The sequence below is a fragment of the Pteropus medius genome, unplaced genomic scaffold, assembly GCF_902729225.1.
Source record: "Pteropus medius unplaced genomic scaffold, Ma_sr-lr_union100, whole genome shotgun sequence".
Taxonomy (NCBI): Eukaryota; Metazoa; Chordata; class Mammalia; order Chiroptera; family Pteropodidae; genus Pteropus; species Pteropus medius.
Genome location: NW_024352787.1, coordinates 7,116,161 through 7,128,422, shown reverse-complemented (window position 1 = coordinate 7,128,422; position 12,262 = coordinate 7,116,161). Strand labels below are relative to the sequence as shown.

At 30.2% G+C, this 12,262-nt stretch overlaps 1 protein-coding gene across 5 annotated transcripts in view; it reads left to right on the top strand.

Annotated features, from left to right (window-relative positions):
- CD36 (CD36 molecule (CD36 blood group)) overlaps positions 1-12,010 on the top strand; it is a 265,165-nt gene extending 253,155 nt beyond the window's left edge. For all 5 annotated transcript variants that reach the window (XM_039849422.1, XM_039849424.1, XM_039849421.1 and 2 more), the window contains 9 exons: positions 175-266; positions 2,295-2,341; positions 4,689-4,758; positions 6,103-6,290; positions 6,950-7,068; positions 8,054-8,127; positions 8,696-8,750; positions 9,586-9,750; positions 11,069-12,010. In XM_039849422.1, coding sequence (XP_039705356.1) covers positions 175-266; positions 2,295-2,341; positions 4,689-4,758; positions 6,103-6,290; positions 6,950-7,068; positions 8,054-8,127; positions 8,696-8,750; positions 9,586-9,750 — 810 coding nt within the window. In that variant the 3' untranslated portion in view covers positions 11,069-12,010. The remainder of the gene's footprint in view (positions 1-174; positions 267-2,294; positions 2,342-4,688; positions 4,759-6,102; positions 6,291-6,949; positions 7,069-8,053; positions 8,128-8,695; positions 8,751-9,585; positions 9,751-11,068) is intronic.
- Positions 12,011-12,262: the final 252 nt, after the last annotated feature.

Below are 12,262 nucleotides of genomic sequence, written 5' to 3'. Positions count from 1 at the left end.
ATTCCATCTTTTTAACATGTTAAAGACCAATAATTTTATTGCATATGCATTTTAAATTATATAAAAGAATTATGACTAAACATTGAGAAATGCAAAAGTGAATTAATTACATATTTTTTAACTTGGAAAATATGGTTCGCTCTAGAATTAATTTTTTTGTACATATCTTTTCAGTACAACGATACTGCAGATGGAGTTTATACAGTTTTCAATGGAAAAGATGACATAAGCAAAGTTGCTGTAATTGACACTTATAAAGGTAAAAAGTAAGTATCAGGTAAAGTGTGTGGTAACTAGAGTACTTTTAGGCAGTATTCTTTTAACAACTAGGAAGGCACAGGACAGACATCAACCTATAGAACAAACCTGCTTGTATCTCAGCCCTGAAAATTCCTCTTCGGACAGGTATTAATGATTTAGTTATAACAACTAGTCAAACTAGTGCATAGCTGCTGAAAATCATTTTAGAGTTAGGTTTTCCTTTACCTACAGGTTCTCTTAATAAAGAAATACGAAGGGACTATTTCCATTTCTACTGCATAACCAGCATTACAGTGTACCCATACAATTAGATAAACACAAATGAAAAGAAAGAAAATCAATATATCAACTAATCCTCTAGCCGGCAGAAAAATATATTTTATTGGGTTTTAAAACCTTTTTACTGAGCATATCAAATAAAAATTGTTCATTCCATTGATATGACCTAATGTGTCTATAAAGATAAAAGCTTAATGAATCCATGTGAACACTTCAATGATTTTCTCTTTCAAAATTTTCTCAAAATAATTTTCTATATTGATATATTGATATATTTATCAGTACAAAAATGGAATTAGGATTTTTATGTAGTTTTAAACTTATATATTAAACTTAAAAATAAAGAGCATGCCTCCTTTGAAGTAGTAATAGAATAAGACATGTCCAGACAGCTACAATTTCCTTTTTCAAGCTCCTGTCTAGTCACCTGGAATATTGATACTTTATCATATGTGTAAAGTAGGAAGAACTCTAATAAATATCAGAGGAGAAAGACTTTTCTTCTCCTCAAACTTAATAAATATGCTCTGGATAACTTAATTCCTGAAGAAAAAAAAAAAGAATAAAGTAATCAAAATAGAGATAGAATGTTTTTATGAATATAAGAAATCATTTTCTCACGCTGAGTCTCTAAAAATTGCACACAACAGTTAGTCACTAGTGTAGTATTTTTTCTTCTACAGAGTTTATAAGCACATATTTTTATAGAAAAGCCTAGTGAAGGAAAAAAAATACTTCTAAACGTTTATTTCAGGGAAAATCACATCACTATTTTTATAGTGAGGAACATGAAAATTTCCGCCATTTCAATATATAGAGAGATTTTGAGGAGAGTTGCTAAGTGCTACTAATTGAAGTAAAAATTTTATTTCAGTTTAAGATTATGGTAAGGTTTATTTAACTGATTATGTCAACACTATGTAGGATTAACAGCTTAATCTATTTTTAAAAAGAAGCATCAACTTGCATCGACATCTCACTGGATGATATGTCAGGAGGGAGAAAAAGTTTTTCCATCACCAAAATGTAGCTGAGGATGCAGAGAAACTATTACTACTATGTTTTTTATTATGAAAGACAGACAGACAGATACACAAACATACACACACACACACACACACACACACACACACACAGATATCTAATCTAGACAGAAGAGTATAAATTAAATTCTGTCCTACTTTAATGCCAGTTCATGCAAGAGTTAAAAGGGCGGGAACATTTAAATTGATTATGTACATGTTTCCAATCTCCATTAATCAAATATCTGCTTTTCTTTCCTCTTCCCCACTCTCCTCTTCTCTCTCATACTGAGCTTACATCATTTACCCGCTTAATATTTTCCTCCTATTTAGTTTGAACACTCAACACACTACCAAATAACTTATTTCTGCCATTGGAAAAAAATTTTTCCCTAAGTAGAGTTCTAAATTTCTGGTAGATGTTTTTCTTTTCTTTTCTTTTCTTTTTTTTTTCAGAACTGTGTCTATTCTAATTTATTTTTATTTAACAACATTTGGCAGTTTTTATTTTATAATCTGGTCACTTAATGGTATCAGGTACTTAATTTAATAAGACGAAAGCTTCAAAGAATATATAAACTGAAGGATTTAGAACATTTCTTAAACTTAGCATTTGCCAGGTCTAATCTGTATAATTTTAGAAGAAGTATTGAGTCATAATAGACAAAATGAAAAGGGTACTCTTGAAATGACAATGTCTTTGTTTATTTTCTTCTTTTTTTAATTCCTAAGGAATCTCAGCTATTGGTCAAGTTATTGTGACATGATTAATGGTACAGGTAAGAGCATTTGTTTTGTAGCAATAATCACAATGAATCCACCTTTCTCTCCCCCACAAATCCACCACCACACCTACAAGATTCTCGAAGGTGGAGAATGTGTATTGACCTGTCTTTCTATCCCCACAACATAACTCAGTCTCTATTCTTATGTAGTCTTAGTAAATATCTGTTTAATGTGATAGGATTTCTGAAGATTAACTATTGAGAATTATTAGCCTTTCCTGAATTACTAGGAAAAATGTTTTGCTTTGTAAAAACTTTACTTAATGAACTGACTTCCTAGCAATAGAAGGGGTTAAAAAACTTAGAAAAATAGTTACTATTCACATCTTTTGTAAATACTGTACAAATAATAATTTAAAATTGAGAAAATTAAAAAAGGTCATTACAAAAGTAAATTATATTTCCAAGTGAGGTTTCAAGCTGAAGTAAAATTGGTAAAGTTGCAGGACAATGCCTTCTATTTTGCATAGGGTGGTCAGAATAAGAGAGAAAACAAAAAACACAGTTAGATATTTACTAACCATTAAGAGTATGCAAAAATGGACATTCTGAATTAGAACTGGGAAAAAGATAGTACTATGAACTTAGATTTAGAGTGTGGTTAGATCTGGCTTATTTTACTCCTTGAGGAAAAGCAAAGTATACATATGCCTATTAATTCAAGAATTAAAATTTTAAAGAATAATGAGAATCAAATATCATGAGATAATTTAAATCAGAGGTGAGTTTTCAACAACTAAGTAGAGGAAGAAGAATAATGTTTACAAAGTTGATGAAGCAACACTGTAGAAAAACAATAAAGATAAAGAAAGTGAAATACAAAGTTTTGCAAAAACTAAGGAAATACAAAGTTTTGCAAGAACTAAGGACTAAAAAGGAAACAGGGAACACCAAAACTATTGTTGAGTTTGGCATTTTTAATTTTGTTTTCACTCCCTTATAGAAAAAAAAAAAAACAGCAAAAACACTGTTTGGTTTACTTTGTAGTGCTTTGAGCCACAGGGGTGGATGAAGAGAAGGAAGAAATTTGTTTCTAAGTAAAGCATTTCTGCAAATAAATTGTCAAGTGTCCCAATACTACTAACTCTAGTAATTGGATAAGCATGAAACTTTAGTCCTTAGATACAGAGAGAAATACACTGTGCTGCTCCTAAATACTAAAAGATTCTTAGTTTAAGAAAAAAAATCATTAAACAATTCTGTCCAAAGTTGAGTAGAGAAATTTTAAAAGAGGAGGTAGAATATTCATTAATGACAATAATATAAATAGATGAGAAAACAGAAATTAAACAAACTAGGAACATAGATTGGACAGGGCAGGGGACTCTGACGTAATCTTTGTGAGATCCTTGGTAACAACACTAGGGAAAAGAGACTAATGAAACACAAAAGTTTCGATATGTTCTCATCACGATTTACAAATGCTTCTTCTAACTTCTCAATCAGTTCGAAGAGACATGGTAATTGTTAGTAAGATTATGATGTAACCATCAGTGATGTTTTAAATAATAAGTTTTAAAACTTTCACCATTTCCTTTTCCTTTTATGGTTAAGATGTTAGAAAGACAGTTGTAGGCAATGCCCACTCAGGGACCTCTGAGGAGTTTAAACTACTTTTTAATATCCAGTTCTCCCATTGCCAGGATCAAGTTCAGTAATCTGTTTCATTTCACTTATCACAAGAATATAAGTGAAAGTTAATAAGATTACAAGGTTGGAACACTTACCAGGATAACCTGAAATTCATAATTGAGGGATGGGTCTTACCCTTTTGAACAGAAGCATTCAGTAGTGGCTCATTTTGGTGATAAATATTTAAGAAGCAAGTGGAAGAGTTATTTAGTTACTTCTTTACATATCCAGTGTGTGCCATGGATCATAATCACAGCAGAAATTCAGTAAACTCAAAAAATGCCCTTTTAGTTTGATGGATGTGTTTTCAAATCATATGCAAGGAATTTTGTTAAATGAGAGAAATTTAATAAATGATTAAAAAATATTAATCAGTCATTAGTGCAAATGTATGAATCACCATCAAAAGTAAGAACAATGCATATCTATAAGGAGTTCTGAATGAACATCACGGTAAGAAAAGTGCCACTCTATTATGTGTTTAAATGACAATATTTTGAAAAAAAAATAAATGACAATATATTGGATATATTGGGTTAAATAAACATATCTGTTTCTTTTTAGTTTTTAAAATGTGGCTACTAGAGAATTTAAAATTACATACAAGTTGCATTATTATTTCTATTGACAATGCTGGAATAGAGATTTCTAGGTTTTTCTAGGACACACATTACATCTAATCTCTTGCCACTGGCTTAATTTTAAATAGATGCAGCCTCGTTTCCTCCTTTTGTTGAGAAGACACGGACACTACAATTCTTTTCCTCTGACATTTGCAGGTAAGACAAAAACACCAATGTATTTCTGTGAGTCAGAACTTTTTTCCCCAAGTAACCAAGAAATAAAACACACACCAAGAAGCTCATACTTAGTAATGTTATTTGAGAAAAATGAAATACACCTAGGGAAATTTTTCTTGATTAAAAATAAATACAATATGGTACTCATAATATATTTATTAACTCTTTAAAAAATGGAAGAATATAGAAAGATATTTTGCATAATGCAAATAATTTTCTTCTTGTGAACTATTTTTCCTTTTTTTAACTAAACTGGTGGTATGTTAAATAATCGCCAAGTCTAGCCTCTATGCCCAGTTTTTCTAGAGATGTCCAGAGAAGATAATGTCACTGTCACAGAACTATGTCAATTAATGTGCTCTACTGCTACTATGGCATCTTTTCAAATTGATAGGGCCTAGTAGATACCACACAAGCATTGAAGCTCACACCAATATGTTTGAATCCTAGCCCGGTTCCTAAAGGCTATGTGGTTGTGAGCAAATATTTAATATCTCTTCATCTTTTCCTTGTCTGTAAAATTGAAGAAAGCAGTAATTTTTTTCATATAGAGTTATCTGGAGATTGTCAGAAATATGTATGAGGATAAATGTGGTCAAATATATGGTGACAGAAGGAGGTTTGACTTTGGGTGTTGAACACACAAGGCAATATACAGATGTTGTATTATTGAGTTATACACTTGAAACCTATATAATTTTATTAACCAATGTCACTCCAATACATTTAATTAAAATAAAAGGTAAAATTGTTTCTTTCGGTCAAACGATAAAACTATTAGAATTGTAAAATAAAATATGTATTGAACCTCAGCACATTGCCTAGGTAATGGTGGATATGGTGGTAAATGATGGAGGTGTAGTGTGTCTGTTTATCTCTCTTGCTCTCTTGCTCTCTATCTATATCTATATATCAAACCTTCACATGGACACACCCTGGCAAATAAGTGACTTTTCTCTCCATGGCTAAGTTTTGAAAGGCATTTTATTTTTATTTGAACTGGGAACAAATAAAGAATTTGAGAGTCATGTAAATGTTTAATCTATAGAGGAAATAAACTACGAAAACTGTACTTCATAAGCAAAAATTATTCTTACTAGCTTTTGAAAACAAAGGTAAGAATAGCTCATACTCAGATATTAAGTTCTGGTATGCCCTAAAAGTTTACAAGAACTTTTTTCCCAAAAATTAAACAAGAATTCTACTGAGAGTATATCAGATTTTTCTAAGTTAAAGAAAGAAAACAAGTTTAAAACTAAGAAAAAACTGATCTCCAGAATGTAATTGTTTCCTGGAATGAAGCTCTTTCTTCTCTGTGTTTAGGTCAATCTATGCTGTGTTTGGAGCCGAACATGATCTGAAAGGAATTCCTGTGTATAGGTTTATTCTTCCACCCAAGGCATTTGCATCTCCATTTCAAAATCCAGACAACCATTGTTTCTGTGTAGACAGAGAGGTCTCAAATAATTGTACATTTTATGGTGTGCTAGATATTAGCAAATGCAAACAAGGTGAGGATAATAACTAGTAATTGGATATGTGGTCTGCAATTATTTTCTCCCATTCCTTAAGTACTCTTTTCATTTTTGATAGTTTCCTTTGCTATGCAAAATCATTGTTCTCCTTTGAGATTTAGAGTAAAACAGAATAATTCCCAGAATACTTTGAGCATCCCAACTATCCTTCTGCCATTTTTCTAGCTTTTTTCCCCCTTGAAAATAGTATGTTGCTGAAACAATAATTGACTTAAACAGAATTTAGAGTGTCTTATTTTGTTCACCTTCTTCATATTGGAATGAGTATGAAAAGGAAAGAAAAACCTCTTAATTATCAGTTCATAGATGTATTACTGCCTGAAACATGAATATTTATGGATGAAACTGTGTTCAGCAGTTAAACTTTACATATTAAAAATTAACGCCTAAGGAATGAACAACAGACACCAACTTACTAGGTTAATAGAATGATACAGAATTTTATATTTTATTATTATGTAATAGTGATCACATGTTATAATCATCTCTCACTCTCATCCCCCAAAATAAATGTTAAAACTCAACTGTGCATTTGTTTAATTTAGAATCTTTATTTTTAAGGAATTTTTTCTGAGTGGCATGTGAAATGAGGAAAATGATTTGTCTCCAATTATTTTCTTAAAACTTGTTTCTAGGAAAACCGGTGTTCATTTCACTTCCTCATTTTCTACATGCAAGTCCTGAAATTGCAGAAAATATTGAAGGCTTAAATCCAAATGAAGAAGAACATAGCACATACTTAGATGTTGAACCTGTAAGCAAATATACTATTGATCTAATTTGTTTAATATTGTTTTTTAAAACAATGAAGTCGAAAGAAAAAATAAATTCTCTCCTTGTCAATCGCATCATTGATCACATTTATTGAATCATGATCTTGATGTATTACTTTTATTTCACTGAAAATTGCATTGTTTTTTTCCTATTGCTTATGGAATATCAAGGTAATTAAATTTAAATTTTAAGCATATAGAATTTTATAAGCCTTTTCAATGGTTCATAGTTCAGGAGTGCCAACAATTGAAATAATTCTATTTGTCTTAAAACAATTTGATATAAATTACTAGTTTATGCTTATTTTACACATAATCATAAGTTTTGTTTATATGGAGAGACATAATATATATTATGAAGGACCAAAGGAGATTTTATGGGTGTATGTGAATTAGTGGCAAGATCTATTATACTTAGTGGCAAGAAAAATCTATAAAAATTCCTATACCACAACAGTTTTAATTTTTAAATTATCTCAAAAAAATGAAACACCAGACTTTTAGTAGTCATGTTTCAATTTAAATAATGATATGTTATATTATTAAACTGATAATACATGGATTCTGACTAAATATATATTTGACCATGCATAGTTCAGGAATTAAATTAACTGTATGAGCACTTATGTTTTAGTACTATCATTGTTATTGTTGATTCCCCAAATTTCTTTGGTAAATATCACAAATCTAACTAAAACCTTGACATTATGTTGGACAAAAAATATACAAGTGTGTGTATACATATGTATATGTATATACACCCACATGCATGTATACATATAATGTAATTATTGAGTTAAATATGCAATACATTTAATATGTCCCATTACAATTAATTATTTAATAAATTCCACAAATTTCAAGTTGAACAGTTTTACCTTAAGTTCTATATAACAATAAAAATAAAATTTGGATATTGTGTTTTAAAAATAAGTTAGTAATTATTTTAGTTTATTCTGTTTTTAGATAACTGGATTCACTTTACAATTTGCAAAACGGCTGCAGATCAACATATTGGTCAAGCCAGCGAAAAAAATTGAGTAAGTCTCTTGAACAAAGTTATTGTTACATGATTTTTAGTATTTTCTTGTAAGAATGTGAGTAAATCTATGAAAGTGGAAAGAATATAAAATTTCAACTTTCCTTTGGCTTAAATGTCATTAAATAATCTTTAAATGCTTATAACTTTTATTTGAGATTTAGAATTATATCTGGTGTTCATTGCAATAATACACATATTTTGGAGTGTTTTTAAGTATTTCATCGCATCTCTCATTTTACTAGCTCTCCAAATATTTCTATGACAACAGTTTTTAGAATTCATATTTTACTTTCTTGGGTAAAATTTGTTCAAAGGAAAAATTCGTGCTTAGAAAAAGTCAATCTAATTAGAAATCTGTGTTAGAAAGTTTTTTAGAGTAAAAGATATCTAAGAAACAGCCATATTAAAATTTAAATGACTTATTACAGGGAATAAAAATCAAGGAACTTAACTGATTTGCAAGAGCAACTAATTTCTGGATATTTAATATACTAGTAATTACTAAAATTTCTGTTATATATGTGTATTAGTATAAATTTTCATAATTTTTTAAATGTGTATTACAGGACATTAAAGCATCTGAATCGGAACTATATTGTGCCTGTTCTTTGGCTTAATGAGGTTAGTGTTTTTATCTATTAGTCTTTAAAGCAGTAAACTTCTTTGTATATAAAAATGCTTTTGATGTTTCAAAACTAAATATATACATAATATTAGAAGTTGTATGTTTCTATTGCCCATTTAGATGAGTTTATATATTATTAGTTATAGCTACTTGAATGAACCAAATCACAGAAATATCAAATTGGTGTAACTTTCAGTGTTTTTCTTTTAGAAAGATAAAGTACTTCCCATCATTTTAGATTATTTTCAAAATGCATCTTTTAAACCTTTTTGTTGCTGTTGTAGTGCTTGTGTTGAAAAGTCATGCCTACTTCTAAGTCTAAATAATTCAAGACTTACTAATTTTAGTGCTAATAAAAGCCAACCAAGCTTATAAAAGCCAGGTTAGAGTATGGGTAGGCAGTCTGTCCTATTGCCTGACAAGATTTTTTAGTGTAAACCATGGGATGATTAGCCACAGAATTAGGAAATGCGTTGTGAATGCATTGTATAAGCCTTTAGAGGAAGCGAAACGACCCTTACCATTTTCCTTTGCCAGTGGGAAACATCCTTTGGAAAATTGTGGAAGATTTCAGTAAGACAGCTCTAAAGATCAATAGAGTCTAGTATACTGAAGAGTGCTAGATAATATGTCTAAAGGAAGGATTGTATTTCATTCTTTATTCCATCTTGGCATTTATTGCCTTTTAACATGCAAATTGATTCCATTGGCTTGTCATATATAGATGACTATACAGGTGTTTGGAGAAAAGAGTGATACATAAGTAAAGGGTTTTAAGTATTTTGCTCCACTGATCTACACACAGAATGCTAATTATTAACTTAATTACAGACCGGTACCATTGGTGATGAGAAAGCAGAAATGTTCAAAAATAAAGTGACTGGAAAAATAAACCTCCTTCGTCTGATAGAAACAGTCTTAATCAGTGTTGGTGTGGTGATGTTTGTTGCTTTTATGATTTCATACTGTGCATGCAGATCAAAGAAAACAAAATAAGTAAGTATATACCAAAAATATATAGAATGCTTCAGTAATATTAGTTTACATATTATTTTTTTACATGTTGTCAAAAAGGGGTTATAAATTAAGTTACAAATCTTTCTGGACATGTTAGCCAACTATCATTTATAATGTTTTCTTAAAGTTTTGAGGTGCTTAGTGTAAATAAAGACATAAATGAAGATTGAATGAATAAGTAAATAAGGCCTATGAATATCAAGCAGATTATTACATCTTTTATTCTGGGAGGAATGGGATAAGAGATAAACTTGTCACCTTTGAAAAGTACATATATAGCTTTTGTGCAAAATTCTGAGTTTTCATTTCTTGATTATTTCTAGTTGATTTTAAAAATAAAAAATAAGTAACATATCTGACTAGGAAAAGCTACATAAAATAAAATATGGTAGATATTTGGGGAGATTGAAATTTATAAAAGAAAATAAAATAAGTAAGCTAGAAATTAATAAGAGAACTAAAAGTGATAGATAAAATATGCTATTACAAAATAAACATGAAATAAAATGAAATTTAAAATGAAGATAATATTAATATAAAAACAAGTTTGCTGTATGTAGACTTGCTGACCATGCATTGTCCAAAATCAGGTTTGGACCATAGATGTTTAATGAGAAAGCCCAGATGAACAATTAAAATTCATGAGCTATAATTTGAATATAACAGTAGAAGAGAATTGGAGAAAATAATGTTCAACACAGTAAAACCAAATTACTCAGAGTTTAGAGAAAAAATCAGGTAAATATGGACGATTGAGTTTTAGCAAAATCATAGAGGTGGTTCAGGACTCTGTGTTTTAGATATTAGTGCCTGAGTCCCCCTGTACATAAACAGGAATGAATGCCTGATCCATTTTCCCTAAATAGAGCCTTTCTTTAATAATTATAAGTGCCATCGTTGTGGCCTGTGGGGGAGAATTCTCTGCCTCCCTGATAGTTTTCATCAGTTGTCCCTTCCCAGGCACCCCTCAAAAATCTAAATAAAGCAATATATTTATTTGAAAACCACAACTTCAAAACAAAAAAGTCCAATCAGACTGTTGGCCCTAAGCTGTCTTATGTAGAAATTATAGAGCTGCCGCTAATAATTATTGAGCTTTTATTATGTACAAGATCATGCTAAATGTTTCATATCTAATATCTAATATCACATCTAATCCCTCATATAGTTTCATGAGTTTCCAAGAGCCAGGGATTCATCAATATCCATTCTATCTTAGATATATAGAATTTGAGTATTAGCTATTTTATTTTCCCACTGCTCTCTAATAAATAGTAACATTTCTTTTACTTTCCAGGCAGCAAATGAATCTTTACATTTATGTACCAGCAAAATCAGGACCTTTGTTAATACTGACCTACGAAATGAAGATATGCTTTGTTTTTACAAAACACATCTAATCTTACAGTTGAAGAAATGGTGGCACTATTTTTTTTTTTTTTACATTAAGCAGCAGCACATTACTAAAGGATTATTAAGATGACATTTAAATCCATATTTGAACAAGAAACTGGAACCTTTTAAAATTCATCACGTACACGAATGGATTGATTTCAGTTTCTACAGATCTGACTCAAGCATGAACCAATTATTTTTATTTGGTACTGATTTACTAATTGGTTCCCTGGTGACAAATTCAGCAAAGGAGTAGATACGCTAAACAAATTCTGGACCCTGAACTCTTACCTTTCTCATCAATGGAAAACACTCCCACAGTGTGTGTTTACTTGCAACTGACTTAGGACTCTCAGTAGACAATCAACTATCTCGAAAGACATTTAACAATGGGAAATAAATCATTAGCCTTTGAGTCATTTATTACACATTACTTAAGTTTCTCTCTCTATGGAATTCTTTGTGCAGCAACAGCAAGCATTGTAATTATATTCTTAGTTTATAACAATATGAGCTTATATATATATCACTGATTAAGCAAATGGATATCATTTTCTGCACATTTTGACTTTCTGTTTGAGGACTTTGCCGTTTTCTACATTCTGCAGCTCTTCTGGAAATCTGAGTAGATTTTGATCTTTCTACTCATTTACTTACAACTTACGCTTCACAACTTCAGAATGCTGTGCTAATATTAAAAGATGTAAATGAGAATAAAGAATTATTGTATGAAAGTTTATAAAGAATAGAATATGCATTAATAGTTATTTGTTGTAATATTTCTTGCTTTCATAGTCACCTCAGAAAGACTGGTTTCAACCATTAAAAGATGTTCTTCCTTAAATTCCTGCACTTTGCTTAGTTCTTGTTGTGTTACAAAACATTTACTCTAATTTTCTGACTGAAATATTTTATTTGAATCCATATTTCTTTATGAATCCAAATTTCCTTCTGAAATATTCTGATTCAGTTGTGACTCTTCATCCTAGGCTAATTTTTTGAACCAATTGGGGGGGGAAAGCAAAAAGATATTTGGTTTCATTCTTTATAGCAGCATGACTTAAGTTCTAGACTGTGAAAGGAAGCACATTATTAG